We start from the raw sequence: 21917 nt of genomic DNA, 5'->3' as shown, positions 1-21917 counted from the left end.
TTCCCTGGCACTGTTTCCACATGCTAACGTTTTAACATTTGTGGCACAAATCCCATTCAAGTCATGGAACTGATATTAGCATTTTCGCACATCATGTTCAAAACATCTATAAGTGACTTTGTTGAGCTTCAAAATCAATTTTAGATACTTTTGGATGATTTGGACATAATTCCCTCTACTGTGGGAATTGCCAATACTAGCCACTTCCAATGCAACATACCGAAACAAAACGTACTATGCAAGATTTAGTATGCAAAACTAACTCTGCAAGAGATCTTGTAGGCAGAACGCACCGGAGTAGGATTCTATTGCATTGACAGGCAGGACTCAGCCCGTACTCTACAGACCAGGGCGGCATAACCAATCAGAGCTGCAGTATCCCTATATGCAAATAGACCATTGCCATATATGAATCTGTGCCATTCACTTTGAACTGGACTGTGTTTACAGCCAGAAGATGCGCTTGTTTTGAGATTAAAGCGAGAGCTGGATGTAGCCAAGTGTGCACATTTGTTCCTATTCTTTGCTAGTAATTGAGTTATTAGCCCAGTTATAGTTAATTTCTAGTCAGCAATGGGGCAGTGGTTGCTTCCTACAAAAGCACAAAACATGTGCATTTCCATCCATCTTTGAAAAGTGAGTCAGGTAAAGAGCATTTTTTCTCTTAAAGGGGCAGTGTTGTATTTTCAGACAGGCTTGAATTCGCTAAGTAGACAATAGGCAGAGTGTAGCATAATTTGTCTGACTCTCTGTAATAATGTTATGGGAATAATAATTAGCTTCATTTTGTAAAGTGGTTTCTTGCATCAAACAACACATTTTCAGTAACCTCCTTGTCTGAAGGACAAGTGGATAAATAGGTTAATGTCAAGCCCTGCATGTTTTTTTCAAAAGTCTCATGGAATGTAGGCCTACATTCAACACCACACATTGGCTGCTACTGTAGGCTGAATGATAGAACAGCTATTTCCATGTTAAAATCTTTTGGGATGCATTTTCTCCATTGTTTTTGATGGTAGGCCACTCTGGTAGCCCTACATTATGATCAAATAGCCACAGTAGCCTACTTGGCCACTGTTGTAACTAACTTAAAGCGGGTACAGCCTCATGTGTTCACAATAAACACGCAGCAGAAGTTGCACAGAATGTTCACAACATTCATATTTGTGCTCAGCAGACCTGAAATTTGCTCAGTGGCAAAAAAAAAGATTGAGGGAACATTGCATATAAGGGTATATAAATAAATGGAACATATTAAAATACTCTTTCTCACTGTCAATCGCTTCGGCTCTGTTATAACTGACATTTATTAATTGTTAAAACAGCAATTGTTTGTCTAGACAAAAAAATGGGACCCATCAAGTAGCATACAGCATTATACACCAGATATTAAAAGGACAAGGAAAACAAATGTTGAATAGCTTTTTAATTTAGAAATGCAACACAAACATTCTTCTAGACATACAATACAAGACACGATGAAGTAAGCAGGTAACCACAGCTATGCATGTTCCACCAATGTCCTTGGCAGATCCAGACTCCTCAATGTTGCTCTCTACCTCTGACCAGACATCATGTACATGGAGACAGTTGGAAGACCCAGTGCCATGAAGTGTTGTGAGGGCTTGGCAGGGTTAGCTGCTCCCTAACCCTTAGCTGCAGCAGTGTCTTCTCTTTCTCTGGCACTTCATTGATCCGTTCATGTTACTAATTGGTCATGGAGTGAATAAAGTATATATCACTTCCCTGACTCCATGTCATTCACTGATTTGAAAGAAAACCAGCAGACACTGCTGCCGGAGCTGCCCACCGCCTACCGGAGCAGCACAACCCTGGTTGAGAGAGAGGGTCGGGGTGAGGGGTTTGGGGCACGTTCACTTGCTCATCTCCGTCTGCACCTCCTTGAGGATGCGTTCCTCCAGGCCTGTGGTGTCATACTCCTTCAGCATGTCGTACTCCCGCCAGGGTTCCGCCCACTTCTGGGCGTGCTCTAGCTTCTCAGGTGACAGGCACAGGTCGAAGCGGATGCCCTTCACGTCGTACTTGGGCCGCTCCCAGCGCTTGGACCAAGGCTTGGGACGCATACGCACTCTGGTCTGGAGGGAAGAATGGGGGAGATAGATATAGGGGGTCTGACAAATACTTTTCTGTGAGCTACAGGTAGTTTTCCAAAGTTACTGGAATCTTCAGTAATTTTGGTAATTAACAGAAAATCTATGGCAATCTATTTTATACTTGAATAACTTTTACATTTATTCATATATAGGTTTCATTTTTTTTATATCGTCTCCATATTGTCCATGAGTTTCTACTAAAGTTGACAGTAATACACGCCTCCCTTTGTAACCCTAATCGGGGGTCAGATAAATACTGTTCTGAGATAAAAGTGGTCATATAAATACTGTTCTGAGATAAAAGGGGTCAGAGAAATACTGTTCTGAGATAAAAGGGGTCAGAAATACTGTTCTGAGATATAAGGGGTCAGATAAATACTGTTCTGAGATAAAAGGGGTCAGAGAAATACTGTTCTGAGATAAAAGGGGTCAGAAATACTGTTCTGAGGTACAAGGGGTCAGATAAATACTGTTCTGAGATATAGGGGGTCAGATAAATACTGTTCGGAGATAAAAGGGTTCAGAGAAATACTGTTCGGAGATATAGGGGGTCAGATAAATACTGTTCGGAGATAAAAGGGGTCAGAGAAATACTGTTCGGAGATATAGGGGGTCAGATAAATACTTTTCTGTACAAACTGGTATCTGAATCAGGTATCTAAACTATTTACAATGCTCTGGTTCTTCATTTCTACCAATCCCTTTACAGCATTTACACAATTGCCATACATGCTCCTTATAAACAATACCCACTTACATTTCATTTCAACTGACTGAAGTGGAAGAAACCACAGAAATGTCAGATTTGTTTTGAACAGAATAAAGACGAGCCAAAATGTGTATTCAGCCGTGTCAACTGCCGAGTGAAACAATTGTCAGAGCCAGCCACTTACTTTGTTGACGGGCACGTCCCCGGTGACCGAGTGGGGTACGGGCTTCATGTCCAGGTCCACGGTGCTGTACTCGGGCAGGGCGTCTCTCAAGTACATCAGGTTGTTGTCCAGCCTCTTTTCCAGCTTCAGGACCTCCAGCTGCTGCAGCCGCGGGCTGTACAGCTCATAGCAGATCTCCACTCCTGAGGGAGCGAGAGAGATGGAGAGATATACAGTATTTAGCCAAAGGTTATCATGGCTCAGTGCTTTACTCAGATGTTACAGGCACACACTAAATCAAGGCTCCCCAACCCTTATCCTGGAGAGCTCCTTCCTTCCACCTGATTCTATTAGTTAGCTGCTAACCAGGACAGAGTGAAACCCTGCCAACCAAGAAGCTCTCCAGGGGTGCGTCCCAATAATATCTCCTTTCTCCTGAAGTGTGCACCCGTTCTCTACTTCACACAAATCTAAAAGCATTGGATTGGTAGATTCATGCGCTATTGGGAGTTTCCACCATATTTCTTAAACCAGTTATTTCCTTTCAAATGATTGAGTGCACACTTCGGGAGGAAGGAGAAATAATTGGGACATTGACCAGGAGGAGGGTTGGCCATATCTGCACTAAATCAATGGAAATTGAGCTTCTTCACTGTAGATAGAGGGTAGCTCCACAACTAATGGGTCAGACAAACTCATCCAACTGTGATGTTTATCCGGGAAGCAATATACACCCCCCACACACACACACACACACACAACCACTGTTCACAAGGGGACCTGTTTGTGTACTACATAATCATCCTCACCTTGGCCGTCAATGATATTCCTCAGGACAAACGTGGCTCCCAGTCCGTGGCCACCTCTCTGGATGCAGATGCCCACAAAGCAGTTGGTTTTGCCGCTGGCGTGAGGGTCCGCCATGGTCACAGCTAAGACACTTCCTGCAAAACACGATGACTGCTTTAGTCTATCAATACATTCATAGGATAACTCCTTTAAAGGCCCAGTGCAGTCAAAATTCAGTTCCTTGTGTTTTGTATCATACTGTACAACAGCTGATGAAACTAACACTGCAAGTGTGATTTTTTTTTATCAGTGTTATTCCCTCATATAAAACAGGTTGTTTGGATCCTGATTGGTTGAGTAGTGGGACAACTCCCGCTAAATACCATGACGTGTTAAATCTCATAATTCCACAGTCCCGCAGCCCAGGTAGGAAATTCATAAACTTAATCTCCCTTGGGAAAAAGCGTCTACATATTATTTTCCCATGCTACTATTTGGTTTGCAACACTCGGGGGTTGTACAAACCTACTTGTCTGCCTCTATGACCTGGGCAACAATGTATCATTTTACAAATGCGATCTCTCCCATGCCAGTAGGTTAGCTAGCCCAAGAATGAATGTGAAACTAATTATTAACCATGTAAACCGTAAACACTCCGAATTCCATTCATTCTTTAACCAGAGCAGTGCAGCCTATGTAGGCTTATTGGATATTTATAAAATTGTCTTTTCTTGTCTCATCATTGAACCTCTTCTAGCTAGCTACATGCCAATCATTTGTTTAGCATAGCAACATCGAATAAATAGAATTATTAAAATTAACGACTGGGTCAAAACATGAGGTAATGACCAGCCCGCTTGAGTAGCAACCTCAGATTGTAAAAGTTATCCGATAATAATGGCCATCGGTGTGAGAGTGGGACGTCCCATTCTGTCACGCTCTGGTTCCGGGACTTGGTATTTTAGCCAGAGTGTGTTAAGTATTGTTGTGTTTGGGTTGGTTGGGTGGTTATTGGTTGTTTCTGTGTTTGGTTGAGTGACTCCCAATCAGTGGTAACGAGTGTCAGCTGTCGGCTCGTTATCTCTGATTGGGAGCCATATTTAAACTGTCATTGTTCACCTTGGGGTTGTGGGTTTTTGTTCTATGTTCAGTCGGTGTAACTGAGGACGTCACGGATCGTGTTTTGTTTTGTCGTGTGTTTCTACATTAAAATCATCATGTTCACTCCCAACGCTGCGCTTTGGTCGTACTTCATTGGCGCCCGTGACAGAAAAACCCACCACAACGAGACCAAGCAGCAGTTGGATAACGAGTGGTGGAGCCAGAAGAGCGAAGGTTGGGAGAGGACTATGGAGGCCTGGTCCACCGAGAGGAGAGACCCCCAGAAAATTTTTAGGGGGGGGCTCACGACGTCGGGGCAGAAGGTGTACGGCCCGGAGGAGTGCAAGAGGTTGGCAGATATGGCCGCCAGTTTAAGGGGGCCACTGGTTACGAAGGGGATGGAAAGTGTGGAGGCACGGCGAGAGGTACTGGGGGGTGTTTCCAGTCCGGTCCGGCCCGTTCCTGATCCCCGTGTAGGGCCAGGGGTGTGTGTCCCCAGTGCGGTTCTGTCTGTTCCTGTTCCTCGCATTGAACCTACGGTGCGCGTCGCCAGCCCGACTCGGCCTGTTCCTGCGCCCCGCACCAAGTCTGTGGTGCGTTTCGCCAGCCCAGCCCGGCCTGTTCCTGCGCCCCGCGCCAGGCCTACGGGGTGCGTCGCCAGCCCAGCCCGGCCTGTCTCTGCTCTACGCACCAAGACTACGGTGTGCGTCGTCGGCCCAACTCGGACTGTTCCTGCCACTCGCACCAGGCTAAGGGGGCGAGTCGTCAACCTGGTTCAGCCTATTCCTGCTACTCGCACCAAGCCAGGGAGGCGAGTCGTCAACCTGAGGAGGTCCGTTCCGGCTCCACGTACCAAGCCGAGGGTGCGTATCGTCGGCCAGGTCCGGTCCATCCCTGTCTCACGCGCCAAGCTAGGGGTGCGCGTCATCAGTTTGGATCCAGCCAGCTGGGTTGGATTGGACCGGGGCCATTACGGGGGGAGTTATGTAGGGTGGTGGTCAAGCCCGGAGCCGGAGCCGCCTCCGAGGAGCAACACCCACCCAGCCCTCCCCTATTTGGGGTTTTGAGGCGCGGTCGCAGTCCGCGCCTTTAGGGGGGGGTACTGTCACGCTCTGGTTCCGGGACTTGGTATTTTAGCCAGAGTGTGTTAAGTATTGTTGTGTTTGGGTTGGTTGGGTGGTTATTGGTTGTTTCTGTGTTTGGTTGAGTGACTCCCAATCAGTGGTAACGAGTGTCAGCTGTCGGCTCGTTATCTCTGATTGGGAGCCATATTTAAACTGTCATTGTTCACCTTGGGGTTGTGGGTTTTTGTTCTATGTTCAGTCGGTGTAACTGAGGACGTCACGGATCGTGTTTTGTTTTGTCGTGTGTTTCTACATTAAAATCATCATGTTCACTCCCAACGCTGCGCTTTGGTCGTACTTCATTGGCGCCCGTGACACATTCTCTGCCAAAGTAGAGGCAAGCACTGGCTGTCAACCAGCACCAGGACCATGGACTATTCTTCCACTCGTGTGCCATCAAAGGAAACGTCCCTATTAACATCACCAACTAGCTTAGATAGCTCGGACTCGCCAATCATAATAGGTGTTGCCTATGTAGGCCTATTGGATATTTATTAACCCATTACGGTCTAAGCTCTGTCTAAGCCGGGGGAGGGGTTCTACTAAGCTATATGGAATGGTTTAAAGAAGGAAATACTAAGGATCATTTTGATATTTGATTTTGAAGACCCCTTGAAGTTTAAAAAAAATATACAGTACCAGTCAAAGGTTTGGACACCCCTACTCATTCAAGGGTTTTTCACAGACATCAAAACTATGAAATAACACATATGGAATCATGTAGTAACCAAAAAAGTTTCCAACAAATCAAAATAAATGTTGTATCTGAGATTCTTCAAAGTAGCCACCCTTTGCCTTGACAGCTTTGCACACTCTTGGCATTCTCTCAACCAGCTTCACCTGGAATGCTTTTCCAACAGTTTTGAAGGAGTTCCCACAAATGCTGAGCACTTGTTGGCTGCTTTTACTTCACTCTGCAGTCCAACTCATCCCAAACCATCTCAATTGGGTTGAGGTCGGGGGATTGTGGAGGCCAGGTCATCTGATGCAGCACTCCATCACTCTCCTTCTTGGTCAAATAGCCTCTGCAGTAGAGGTATCTCTGGGTCTTCCTTTCCTGTGGTGGTCCTCATGAGAGCCAGTTTCATCATAGCGCTTGATGGTTTTGCGACTGTACTTGAAGAAACTTTAAAAGTTTTTCACATTTTCCGGATTGTCTGACCTTCATGTCTTAAAGTAATGATGGACTGTCGTTTCTCTTTGATTATTTGAGCTGTTCTTGCCATTATATGAACTTGGTATTATACCAAACAGGGCTATCTTCTGTATACCCCCCCCCCCCCCCCAAGAGTGTGCAAAGAGTGTGCAAAGCTGTCATCATGGCAAAGGGTGGCTACTTTGAAGAATCTCAAATATAAAATATATTTCGATTTGTTTAACACTTTTTTGGTTACTACATGATTCCATATGTGCTATTTCATAGTTTTGATGTCTTCACTATTATTCTACAATGTAAAAAATAGTAAAAATAAAGAAAAACCCTTGAATGAGTAGGTGTCCAAACTTTTGACTGGTACTGAATAAAAAAGTATGTTTGGCATTACTGCTATTAGCCCATACATATGCATTGCATAACAGATTTGTTACATGGAACAACAGATAGTCCCCCCCAAAAAATAAAAAGGAAGTTTGTTCTGAAGTGTCTGTCCTATATCTGAGAGACATGAGAAAGATCAGGAAACATTTGTTGTATTTTTTTACATGTATTTAACCCCTTATTTTTGGTACTAAACAGTCTCAATATATACTTCCATTCATTTGGTGAGTCTCATCTTTCCATAGAGGGGTCATAATAGTTTGTAGGTCAAACCGTTTGGACGCTACAGACGATTTTGTGAGAAGACCTAGCTCTGTCACCTTTCACCACAGATGCGGAAGTGCGACATTGGCGGATGCGGTGGATTGAGACGCATCTAATGCAAAAAACAGATCTCTAGCTTAAACTGACACATTTTTATTGGGATTGTTTTATTATGCTTATTGATTTTCACGGGGGCGCGGACATCGACCCAAGGGGTTAAATCATGATTTATTGAAGTTCTTGTCTCTCATCATCATTCACTCTCTGCTAGCTAGCTAGACGCTAATGATTTGTTTAGCATAGCAATGTCGAATTAATAGAATAATTATAAATAACGACTGGGTCAAAACATGAGAAAAAAACAAATGACCAGCCCGCTTGGGTAGCAACTTCAGAATGCAAAAACAAATTCACTAGCTAAAATAATATTTTTTATGAAAATATATTTTTATAAATATATTGGCAACCTTCTTATAAAAGCAATACGGTCCTCGAACCCGGGGATTATCATGTGATAACTCTCCCCTAAGGACTATTCCCGGCCATCTGCAAAATACAATCTACACAAAACCTTCTTATCAGCCTGTTTGCATGGGCGGGAGTTTTGGCTTGCCTGGTGACATCACCAGGCGATAAATTAGTTAATAGACCAATCATTTTTGTTCGTTTTAATGAAAAACTATTATAGTAAGGTACAGTGGCTTGCAAAAGTATTCACCCCCCTTGGCATTTTTCCTATTTTGTTGCCTTACAACCTGGAATTAAAATGGATTTTCGGGGGTTTGTATCATTTGATTTACACAACATGCCTACCACTTTGAAGATGCAAAATATATTTTTTTGTGAAACAAACAAGAAAAACTACAAAAAAACTGAAAACTTGAGCGTGCATAACTATTCACCCCCCCAAAGTCAATACTTTGTAGAGCCACCTTTTGCAGCAATTACAGCTGCTGGGGTATGTCTCTATAAGTGTGGCACATCTATAGCCACTGGGATTTTTGCCCATTCTTCAAGGCAAAACTGCTCCAGCTCCTTCAAGTTGGATGGGTTCCGCTGGTGTACAGCAATCTTTAAGTCATACCACAGATTCTCAATTGCATTGAGGTCTGGGCTTTGACTAGGCCATTCCAATACATTTAAATGTTTCCCCTTAAACCACTCGAGTGTTGCTTTAGCAGTATGCTTATGGTTATTGTCCTCCTGGAAGGTGAACCTCCGTCCCAGTCTCAAATCTCTGGAAGACTGAAACAGGCTGCCCTCAAGAATTTTCCTGTATTTAGCGCCATCCATCACTCCTTCAATTCTGACCAGTTTCCCAGTCCCTGCAGATGAAAAACATCCCCACAGCATGATGATGCCACAACCATGCTTCACTGTGGGGATGGTGTTCTCGGGGTGATGAGAGGTGTTGGGTTTGCACCAGACATTTTCCTTGATGGCCAAAAAGCTCAATTTTAGTCTCATCTGACCAGAGTACCTTCTTCCATATGTTTGGGGAGTCTCCCACATGCCTTTTGGCGAACACTAAACGTGTTTGCTTATTTTTTTCTTCAAGCAATGGCTTTTTTCTGGCCACTATTCCGTAAAGCCCAGCTCTGTAGAGTGTACGGCTTAAAGTGGTCCTATGGAGCTTTGCAGCTCCTTCAGAGTTATCTTTGGTCTCTTTGTTGCCTTTCTGATTAATGCCCTACTTGCCTGGTCCGTGAGTTTTGGTGGGCGGCCCTCTCTTGGCAGGTTTGTTGTGGTGCCATTCTCTTTCAATGTTTTAATAATGGATTTAAAATGGTGCTCCGTGGGATGTTCAAAGTTTCTGATATTATTTTTTATAACCAAACCCTGATCTGTACTTCTCCACAACTTTGTCCCTGAACTGTTTGGAGAGCTCCTTGGTCTTCATGGTGCCGCTTGCTTGGTGGTGCCCCTTGCTTAGTGGTGTTGCAGACTCTGGGGCCATTCAGAACAGGTGTATATATACTGAGATCATGTGACACTTAGATTGTACACAGGTGGACTTTAACAAATTATGTGACTTCTGAAGGTAATTGGTTGCACCAGATCTTATTTAGGGGCTTCATAGCAAAGGGTATGTCCATTACATGAAATCCAAATAAAAATCCATTTAAATTACAGGTTGTAACGCAACAAAATAGGAAAAATGCCAAGGGGGATGAATACTTTTGCAAGGCACTGTACTTAATTGTTACCCAGAAATGATTTGATATAAAAACAGCTGCATTGGGCCTTTCAAAATATACTGGAAAGGCCAGTATCTTTCCCCTCAATGTGAATAATATGATTCAACTTGCTAGGTGGCAGTGGGTACTGAAAATGTTTGTATAACTTAATCTCTCATTTTTGCTAAATGAGACCCACGCGGAAAGAAGAGGTGTGTAACATAGATAACAATTGTACTTGCAAGGTAGAGGGTGCCAGATCAAGTACTGGTATAAGGATGTTGTGAGCTAGGAAGCAAGAGCCACTTTTGAGTGATGCACGGGCATACTTGGGACAAAAAGCCCTGTAGCAGATAGCTAGCGATACACTTAGCAGTGAGGGAGTGATGACCATGAAAAGACTGATGGCTATAGATATGCTCAACAAATAGTGACTTCAGAAATTATTGACACCCCTTGACTTTTTCCATATTTTGTTGTGTTACAGCTTGAATTTAAAATTGATTAAATGTTGATTTTTTTGTCACTGGCCTACACACAATACCCCATAATGTCAAAGTAGAATTATGTTTTTTTTCCAAAATGTTGACTAATTAATTAAAAATGAAAAGCTGAAATGTCTTGATTCAATAAGTATTCAACCCCTTTGTTATGGCAAGCCTAAGTAAGTTCAGGAGTAAAAATGTGCTTAACAAATCACATAATAAATTGCATGGACTCACTGTGTGCATTAATAGTGTTTAACATGATTTCTGAATTACCTCATTTCTGTACCCCACACATACAATAATCTGTAAGGTCCCTCAGTCGAGCAGTGCATTTCAAACACAGATTCAACCACAAAGACCAGGGAGGTTTTCCAATGCCTCGCAAAGAAGGGCACCTATTTGTAAACAATTTAAAAAGCAGACATTGAATATCCCTTTGAGCATGGTGAAGTTATTAATTACACTTTGGATGGTTTATCAATACACCCAGTCATTACAAAGATACAGGCGTCTTTTCTAACTCAGTTGCCGGAGAGGAAGGAAATCTCTCAGGGATTTCACCATGAGGCCAATGGTGACTTTAAAACAGTTTAATGGCTGTGATAGGAGAAAACTGAGGATGGATCAACAACATTGTAGTTACTCCACAATACTAACCTCATTGACAGAGTAAAAAGAAGGAAGCCTGTACAGAATACAAATACTCCAAAACAGGCATCCTGTTTGCAACAAGGCACTAAAGTAATACCGCAAAAAATGTGGCAAAGCAATTCGCTTTTTGTGTTATGTGTGGGGAAAATCCAATACAACACATTACTGAGTACCACTCTCTATATTTTCAAGCATAGTCGTGGCTGCATCATGTTATGGGTATGCTTGTAATCATTTAGGACTGGGGAGTATTTCAAGATAAAAAAAGAAACAGAATGGAGCTAAGCACAGGCAAAATCCTAGCGGAAAACCTGGTTCAGTCTGCTTTCTACCTGACACTGGGAGATGAATTCCCCTTTCAGCAGGACAATAACCTAAAAGGCCAAATCTACACTGGATTTGCTTACCAAGAAGACAGTGAATGTTTCTGAGTGGCCGAGTGACAGTTTTGACTTAAATCTGCTCGAAAATCTATGGAAAGACTTGAAAATGGTTGTCAAGCAATGAACAATAACCAATTTGACGGTGCTTGAAGAATTTCAATATAATAAAATTGGCAAATATTGTACAATCCAGGTGTGCAAAGCTCTTAGAACCTTACCCAGAAAGACTCACAGCTGTAATTGCTGCCAAAGGGGATTCTAACATGTATTGACTCAGGGGTGTGAATACTTATGTAAATGAGCTATTGCTGTATTTCATTTTGAATCAATTTGCAGAAATGTCGAAAAACATGTTTTCACTTTGTCATTATGGGGTATTGTGTGTAGATGGGTGATATTTTGTTATATTTTTTATCCATTTGGAATTCAGGCTGTAACACAACAAAATGTGGAATAAGTCAAGTGGTATGAATACTTTCTGAAGGCACTATATATTATTCTTCTGGCTCAATTTGTGATATTTTCCCTTGCCTTGCTGGCTTGCTAGGTAATCAATCCTCTGATGACATCTGAAATGTTGCTGATGATAACCATCTGGTTACATGTTTGCCAACTTGCATGAGCTGCATCTGAAGTCGGACGTGATCGTATTTAGTTCCATATAAACAAACCGGTTTCTGATTTGGAACTGCGGGTGCAACTGACATGGCCGGGAAATGGTCCTATACTGCCTAGCAGCACAGTGAAGCCTGTTACATTAGCAATCCAATAACAGCTTTAGAATAACGACAATGCAAGTAGCTATATTGCAACAGAACATCACACAAGTGCTCAGCATGGGTCGTTGAATGGAGCTCTCAATAGACTGTTCTGTATAGGGCTGGCTAGCAGATATGATGGCGTGTACTGCAGCATAATTTATAAACCAACAACCGTCTCAAAAGTCTCTTACCAACATAAAACTCTGGAATGTTAAACACTTTCCTCCTCTGGATCATGTCTTTGCGCTCGATGGAGAACTTCAGAGGATTTATTCTCTGTCGGGGAGGGATGAATTCTGGGCTCAGGAACCTGTGTTCAAAAACAGAACAGAAGCAAGCATTATTAATTGAGAATGGCATAATTGCTGATGAAAAACAAGAGAATTGCAAAAGTAAAGTCAGTGTTACTATAGCTAAATGGCATCACATAAGTGAGGCAGTGCCAGCCTGTTTGAGCCATCATGCCATTGTTTGGTTTGACAATGACAGCAATGAAGTTGGCAAAAGTGCTAGGCCTAAACAGATATGGGAACAGGCTAGCATCACATCACTATGGTTTCAATGTTTTGAACACAGCTTGTTGGCTAGAATATCCTTAGACACTTACTTTCGCAGTGAAGCCTCGGACTGTGTTTTGTCAATGATGACAGGTTTTGGTGGAGGGGTGAATTTTGTTGGCTTGCCATCGTCACTCCCCAGCGCGAGGCGACACATAGATGTGGACAAGAACCCTAAAGAAGAAACAAAAAGACTCAGTCTGTTTATAACATTGAACATTTCAATAGCAATCCCACACTAGCACAGCTCTAGCTAGCTAACACCAATGTAATTTAGTAACAGTGGCTAGCTAGCCCAACATTGGACGAAAGGAGCCTAACGTTATTCTTTAATCCAAGGACCTTACATTAGCTCTGGAAGACAAAACAGCCAAATACTCCATCTAAACGTGAATCGATTCTCAATTGAGGTACGGTTCTAGAAACGCAAATCCCTCTACTTTCTTATCACATCAAAATAATTTCACAAATGCAAAATACAATATTTTCTACACTGTTATAAAGCTGCAATATGTAACTTTTTGGGCGACCCAACCAAATTCACACAAAAATGTGAGTTACAGATCTGTCATTCTAATTAAAAGCAAGTCTATGTGCGCTCTCTCTATGCTTCCCGTTCTTAAGTTTCGTTTTTGCGTCTTTCAGGTTCGGTTTTGTACACCAGCTTTAAACAGCTGGAAATATAATAAATTTGGTCACTGAAAATATATTTCACTGCAGTTTAGAAGGTACAATGGTTTTCTACACTATGCATTGTTTGGTCATACAAAACTGAAATTAGGCAAACTATTAGAATTTTTGCAACCAGGAAATGGCGGAGCGATTTATGCATATTGCACCTTCAACCAATTTTTAACACAGTTGTAGCCTAACAGTATTTTTCAGTGACAACAGGTTTGTGGCGTCCATCTTCCGTTTACACACGTGTTCGGAGATGCAGATAGCTACAATGAACAATAATATAAATGCAACATGTTTTGACATTTTTGAATCCTTCATGATCACATACGGAAAACTCATGTTTTAATGATGAACACTCAGAGGTTCACTGGTAAGCCACATTTGCCTCGGGATCCATCCAAGCTGGTATTCTGTGTCTACTCGTGGCATCTCTCTTCGGTTACACATCCTTGGAATAGCAGAACAGCATAGCGGTCCAGACGGCGAAAGCCCAGGAAAATGAACAGGTACAGTAGGCTACAATATTGTACACTAGGCCTAATAATGCTAAAAAGAATGCTTAAATAAATCTAATGCTGGCCTTTACTGTCTGCTGCACATTTTTACATTGTATTCCATTTCCAGCGAGACTATTCAAGCCATCAACTCACTGATGGATGAAGATGATGAGTGATCGGCAAAGGCCATCTGGAATCTGCTGGCATCACGGCACGACATCAACATCGCTCTAATCACAGTCGGAAGACAGTTGAAGAAACTTGAGTGAACTTATGGAAAGGCTCGGAAAGACATTTATTTATACACTGCTCAAAAAAATTAAGGGAACACTTAAACACAATGTAACTCCAAGTCAATCACACTTCTGTGAAATCAAACTGTCCACTTAGGAAGCAACACTGATTGACAATAAATGTCACATGCTGTTGTGCAAATGGAATAGATAACAGGTGGAAATTATAGGCAATTAGCAAGACACCCCCAATAAAGGACTGGTTTTGCAGGTGGTGACCACAGACCACTTCTCAGTTCCTATGCTTCCTGGCTGATGTTTTGGTCACTTTTGAATGCTGGCGGTGCTTTCACTTTAGTGGTAGCATGAGACGGAGTCTACAACCCACACAAGTGGCTCAGGTAGTGCAGCTCATCCAGGATGGCACATCAATGCGAGCTGTGGCAAGAAGGTTTGCTGTGTCTGTCAGCGTAGTGTCCAGAGCATGGAGGCGCTACCAGGAGACAGGCCAGTACATCAGGAGACATGGAGGAGGCCGTAGGAGGGCAACAACCCAGCAGCAGGACTGCTACCTCCGCCTTTGTGCAAGGAGGAGCAGGAGGAGCACTGCCAGAGCCCTGCAAAATGACCTCCAGCAGGCCACAAATGTGCATGTGTCTGCTCAAACGGTCAGAAACAGATTCCATGAGGGTGGTATGAGGGCCCGACGTCCACAGGTGGGGATTGTGCTTACAGCCCAACACCGTGCAGGACGTTTGGCATTTGCCAGAGAACACCAAGATTGGCAAATTCGCCACTGGCGCCCTGTGCTCTTCACAGATGAAAGCAGGTTCACACTGAGCACATGTGACAGACGTGACAGAGTCTGGAGACGCCGTGGAGAATGTTCTGCTGCCTGCAACATCCTCCAGCATGACCGGTTGGGCGGTGGGTCAGTCATGGTGTGGGGTGGCATTTATTTTGGGGGCCGCACAACCCTCCATGTGCTCGCCAGAGGTAGCCTGACTGCCATTAGGTACCGAGATGAGATCCTCAGACCCCTAGTGAGACCATTTGCTGGTGCGGTTGGCCCTGGGTTCCTCCTAATGCAAGACAATGCTAGACCTCATGTGGCTGGAGTGTGTCAGCAGTTCCTGCAAGAGGAAGGCATTGATGCTATGGACTGGCCCGCCCGTTCCCCAGACCTGAATCCAATTGAGCCCATCTGGGACATCATGTCTCGCTCCAGGTCTGGGAGGAGATCCCTCAGGAGACCATCCGCCACCTCATCAGCAGCATGCCCAGGCGTTGTAGGGAGGTCATACATGCACGTGGAGGCCACACACACTACTTAGCCTCATTTTGACTTGTTTTAAGGACATTACATCAAAGTTGGATCAGCCTGTAATGTGGTTTTCCACTTTAATTTTGAGGGTGACTCCAAATCCAGACCTCCATTGGTTGATCAATTTGATTTCCATTGATAATTTTTGTGTGATTTTGTTGTCAGCACATTCAACTATGTAAAGAAAAAAGTATTTAATAAGATTATTTCATTCATTCAGATCTAGGATGTGTTATTTTAGTGTTCCCTTAATTTTTTTGAGCAGTGTATGTACTACCAGTCAAAGTTTGGACACACCTACTCATTCAAGGGTTTCTTTATTTTTACTATTTTCTACATTGTAGAATAATAGTGAAGACATCAAAACATTGAAATAACACATATGGAATCATGTAGTAACCAAAAAAAGTGTTAAACAAATCAAAATATAGTTGAGATTCTTCAAATAGCCACCCTTTGCCTTGATGACAGCTTTGCACTCTCTTGGCATTCTCTCAACCAGCTTCATGAGGTAGTCACCTGGAATGCATTTCAATTAACAGGTGTGCCTTGTTAAAAGTTAATTTGTGGAATTTATTTTCTTCTTAATGTGTTTGAGCCAATCAGTTGTGTTGTGACGAGGTAGGGGTGATATACAGAAGATAGCCCTATTTGGTAAAAGACCAAGTCCATATTATGGCAAGAACAGCTCAAATGAGCAAAGAGAAAAGACAGACCATCATTACTTTAAGACATGAAAGTCAGTCAATCTGGAAAATGTCAAGAACTTTGAAAGTTTCTTCAAGTGGAGTCGCAAAAACCATCAAGCGCTATGATGAAACTGGTTCTCATGAGGAAAGCCACAGGAATGGAAGACCCAGAGTTACCTCTGCTGCAGAGGATAAGTTCATTAGAGTTACCAGCCTCAGAAATTGCAGCCCAAATAAATACTACACAGAGTAAAAGACACATCTCAACATCAACTGTTCAGAGGAGACTGTGTGAATCAGGCCTTCATGGTCAATTTGCTGCAAAGAAACCACTACTAAAAGGACACCAATAAGAAGAAGAGACTTGCTTGGGCCAAGAAACACGAACAATGGACATTAGACCGGTGGAAATCTGTCCTTTGGTCTGATGAGTCCAAATTTGAGATTTTTGATTCCAACTGCTGTGTCTTTGTGAGAAGCAGAGTAGGTGAACGGATGATCTCCGCATGTGTGGTTCACACCGTGAAGCATGGAGGAGGAGGAGGTGTGATGGTGTGGGGGTGCTTTGTTGGTGACACTGTCAGTGATTTATTTAGAATTCAAGGCACACTTAACCAGCATGGCTACCACAGCATTCTGCAGCGATACGCCATCCCATCTGGTTTGCGCTTAGTGGGACTATCATTTGTTTTTCATCAGGACAATGACTCAACACACCTCCAGGCTGTGTAAGGGCTATTTGACCAAGAAGGAGAGTGATGGAGTGCTGCATCATATGACCTGTCCTCCACAATCCCCCGACCTCAACCCAATTGAGATGGTTTGGGATTAGTTGGACCGCAGAGTGAAGGAAAAGCAGCCAACAAGTGCTCAGCATATGTGGGAACTCCTTCAAGACTGTTGGAAAATCATTCCATGTGAAGCTGGATGAGAGAATGCCAAGAGCGTGCAAAGCTGTCATCAAGGCAAAGTGTGGCTACTTTGAAGAATAGAAAATATATTTTGATTTTTTTAACACCTTTTTGGTTACTACCTAATTTCGTATGTGTTATTTCATAGTTGTGATGTCTTCACTATTATTCGACAATGTAGAAAATAGTAAAAATAAAGAAAAACCCTTGAATGAGTAGCTGTGTCCAAACTTTTGACTGGTACTGTATACTGAACAAAAATATAAACGCAACATGTAAAGTTATGGTCCCATGTTTCATGAGCTGAAATAAAAGATCCCAGAAATGTGCCATACACACAAAAAGTTAATTTCTACCACATATTGCACACACATTTATTGACATCCCTGTTAGTGAGCATTTCTCTTTTGCCAGGATAATCCATCTACCTGACAGGTGTGGCATATCAAAAAGCTGATTAAACAGCATGATCATTACACAGTTGCACCTTGTGCTGGGGACAATAAAAGGCCTCTCTAAAATGTGCAGTTTTGTCACACAACACAATGCCACAGATTTCTCAAGTTTTGAGGGAGCGCGCAATTGTCATGACTGCAGGAATGTCCACCAGAGCTGTTGCCAGAGAATTGAATGTTCATTTCTCTACCATAAGCCGCCTCCAACATCGTTTTAGAGAATTTGGCAGTATGTCCAACCGGCCTCACAACTGCAGACCACGTGTAACCATGTCAGCCCAGGACCTCCACATCAGTCTTCTTCACCTGCGGGACCATCTGAGACCAGCCACCCAGACAGCTGATGAAACTGTGGGTTTGCACAACCAAAGCTACGGACAACGAACACAATTGCATTTTATCGATGGCAATTTGAATGCACAGAGATACCGTGATAAGATCCTGAGGCCCATTGTCATGCCATTCATCCAGCACCATCACCTCATGTTTCATCATGATAATGCATGGCCCCATGTCGCAAGGATCGGTACACAATTCCTAGAAGCTGAAAATGTCCCAGTTCATCCATGGCCTGCATATTCACCAGACATGTCACCCATTGAGCATGTTTGGGATGCTCTGGATCAACGTGTACGACAGCGTGTTCCAGTTCCCACCAATATCTAGCAACTTTGCACAGCCATTGAAGAGGAGTGGGACAACATTCCACAGTCCACAGCCTGATCAACTCTATGTGAAGAAGATGTGTCGCGCTGCATGAAGCAAATGGTGGTCACACCAGATACTGACTGGTTTTCTGATCCACGCCCCTACTTTTATTTTTTAAGGTATCTGAAACCAACAGATGCATATCTGTATTCATAGTCATGTGAAATCCATAGATTAGGGACTAATACATTTATTTCAATTGACTGATTTCCTTATATGAACTGTAACTCAGTAAAATCTTTGAAAATGTTGCATGTTGCGTTTATATCTTTGTTCAGTGTAATTAGCACACGTAGTCCACCCTGTCTTCTGTCTGTTTTCTTATAAACAAGCACTGTAACATGGAAATATGGCCATGTGGGAACCCTAACTCTATAAAGATGTGTATCAATTCAACTTTTTTTTTTTTTTGCACCCATTTCCAGATTATGCAGCGTTAGGCCTCGATAACACCGACTGTGTTATTGCATTTTGGTACACCAGAAGTACATTCATTTGCAATGGAACGCTGTGTTTGCCTTGCAGCATTGCGTTGCAGAGACAGTTGCAGTGCATTCTGTGTGGTGCATACGTTGGATTTATCGAACATATGCGTCAAACTGTATGTGTAGACGGCTTGACAGAAATGGTAGCAGAAGGTGAATGTTGAACTTTTGTTGCTGCATACAATTTTGCGCAATGACACTGTACAGTCCTGGTCAAAAGTTTTGAGAATGACACAAATACTAATTTTCACAAAGTTTGTTGCCTCAGTTTTGATGATGGCAATTTGCATATACTCCAGAATGTCATGAAGCGTGATCAGATGAATTGCAATTAATTGCAAAGTCCCTCTGTGCCATGAAAATGAACTTAATCCCCCAAAAACATTTCCACTGCATTTTGGCCCTGCCACAAAAGGACCAGCTGACATCATGTCAGCGATTCTCTCGTTAACACAGGTGAGAGTGTTGACGAGGACAAGGCTGGAGATAACTCTGTCATGCTGATTGAGTTAGAATAACAGACTGGAAGCTTTAAAAGGAGGGTGGTGCTTGAAATCATTGTTCTTCCTCTGTTAACCATGGTTACCTGCAAGGAAACACGTGCCGTCATCATTGCTTTGCACAAAAAGGGCTTCACAGGCAAGGATATTGCTGCTAGTAAGATTGCACCTAAATCAACCATTTATCGGATCATCAAGAACTTCAAGAAGCGAGGTTCAATTATTGTGAAGAAGGCGTCAGGGTGCCCAAGAAAGTCCAGCAAGCGCCAGGACCGACTCCTAAAGTTGATTCAGCTGCAGGATTGGGGCACCACCAGTGCAGAGCTTGCTCAGGAATGGCAGCAGGCAGGTGTGAGTGCATCTGCATGCACAGTGAGGCGAAGACTTTTGGAGGATGGCCTGGTGTCAAGAAGGGAAGCGAGGAAGCCACTTCTCTCCAGGAAAAACATCAGGGACAGACTGATATTCTGCAAAAGGTACAGGGATTGGACTGCTGAGGACTGGGGTAAAGTCATTTTCTCTGATGAATCCCCTTTCCGAATGGGGCATCCGGAAAACACCTTGTCTGGAGAAGACAAGGTGAGCGCTACCATCAGTCCTGTGTCATGCCAACAGTAAAGCATCCTGAGACCATTCATGTGTGGGGTTGCTTCTCAGCCAAGGGAGTGGGCTCACTCACAATTTTGCCTAAGAACACAACCATGAATAAAGAATGGTACCAACACATCCTGCGAGAGCAACTTCTCCCAACCATCCAAGAACAGTTTAGTGACGACCAATGCCTTTTTCAGCATGATGGAGCACCTTGCCATAAGGCAAAAGTGATAACTAAGTGGCTCGGGGAACAAAACATTGAAATTTTGGGTCTATGGCCAGGAAACACCCCAGACCTTAATCCCATTGAGAACTTGTGGTCGATCCTCAAGAGGCGGGTGGCCAAACAAAACCCCACAAATTCTGACAAACTCCAAGCATTGATTATGCAAGAATGAGCTGCCATCAGTCAGGATGTGGCCCAGAAGTTAATTGACAGCATGCCAGGGCGGATTGCAGAGGTCTTGAAAAAGAAGGGTCAACACTGCAAATATTGACTCTTTGCATAAACGTAATGTAATTGTCAATAAAAAACCTTTGACACTTATGGAATGCTTGTAATTATACTTCAGTATACCATACACTGAAGCAGCGAACTTTGTGAAGACCAATACTTGTGTCATTCTCAAAACCTTTGACCACGACTGTAGGTATGATCGAGGCATTACGCCACGATCACACCAATAGGAAAACTGAGTTTGCCTTGTAGCATTGCGTTGCAGAGGCAGTTGCAATGCATTCTGTGTGATGCATACTTTGGATTTATCGAATGTATGCATCAAACTGTATGCTTAGGTCTTGATCACACCGATAGTCATTGAGCAAAATAGCATGCAGCATCATCTGGATATGTGTGCAACAAAAGTTCAACATTCACCTTCTGCTATCATTTCTGTCAAGCCGCATACGTTCAATTAATCCAACATATGCACCACACAGAACGCACTGCAGCTGCCTCTGCAACACTGCAGGGCAAAGACAGCATTCCATTGGAAATGAATGTACTTCTGGTGTATCAAAATGCATAACCCTGTCGGTGTGATCGAGGCGTTAGATGTCTTGACAGAAATGGTAACAGAAGGTGAATGTTGAACTTTTGTTGCACACATATCCACATGATGCTGCTTACTATTTTTCGCCATAATGCTGTCGGTGTGATATCGGTGTGATCATGGCGTCAGACCGAGCGTCGCGGATCTTAACACAACTTTCCCCTAAAGAAGAAGCATTCGTCCAATAACTTATTTGTAATGTAATGCAACTGAGAATCATGCTCAAGGGCTAGTGGCTATCTAGCTAATGTTAGCTGGCTAAAACCTAGTTAGCGTCTAGGGCATTTTTGGCAAAACTAGCTAAATAATGCCCAAAGCATTGCTAGCAATCCTTGGATATACATATATTTAATAATTCCATGTGACTTACGTTCATTTTGATGTTGTATATTCCATAACAACCTTATTGGACAGGTAACTTTGTCAAGCCTCCCTGTGCAAACAGCCATATTGGAAGCTGACCTTCGCTTGCTGTGAATTGTTACGGAAGCCGAAAAGGGAATAGTCTTTCAGGAGACGAAACATGCACTTTATCCTTTCATCCACACGATGTCACTAAAGATATACATCAAAAGGGGGCCATCAACAGAAATGTACGATCGAGCAAATTGCATCCCATGCGTGCACGCATGCTTATGATCCTATGACTAATTATGAACGGATGATGATGATGATGATGAGGAAGTGGTGGTGTTGAATCTCATCATTTCAATCAGTCATAATCATTTCATTTGATTCCAACACTGAAGAAATAACCTACTGTGCAGGAGCAATGAGGAGGATCCACCAAATGAAAACTTGAACCAGGGTGAATAGCCTACACTACCATCTGTGACAAAAAAAACTGGGCCTCTTGGTAGAGGCAGTATACCTTCCCATGCAGGTGCTACACTATTCCCAAACCCCAATGCCAATGAGGGAACATTTCCAACAAAGGCCTGAGGGACCACAGGGATCTCATCACTGCCAC

At 43.1% G+C, this 21917-nt stretch overlaps 1 protein-coding gene across 1 annotated transcript; it reads right to left on the bottom strand.

Moving 5' to 3' along the window:
• Positions 1-1411: 1411 nt before the first annotated feature.
• Positions 1412-21416, bottom strand: LOC311106603 (large ribosomal subunit protein bL19m-like). Its single transcript, XM_084148982.1, has 6 exons — positions 21318-21416; positions 12869-12992; positions 12453-12571; positions 3796-3930; positions 3008-3189; positions 1412-2096 (listed from the first exon to the last, which is right to left on the bottom strand). Exons 1-6 carry the CDS (start codon positions 21394-21396, stop codon positions 1875-1877), a joined length of 861 nt encoding a protein of 286 aa, XP_084005108.1. The 5' UTR covers positions 21397-21416; the 3' UTR covers positions 1412-1874.
• Between the last annotated feature and the right edge of the window lie 501 nt (positions 21417-21917).

Source organism: Coregonus lavaretus (assembly GCF_964263955.1).
Source record: "Coregonus lavaretus genome assembly, chromosome: 31".
Taxonomy (NCBI): Eukaryota; Metazoa; Chordata; class Actinopteri; order Salmoniformes; family Salmonidae; genus Coregonus; species Coregonus lavaretus.
The sequence above is the reverse complement of the archived record's forward strand: the minus strand, read 5'-3'. Positions and strand labels throughout refer to the sequence as shown.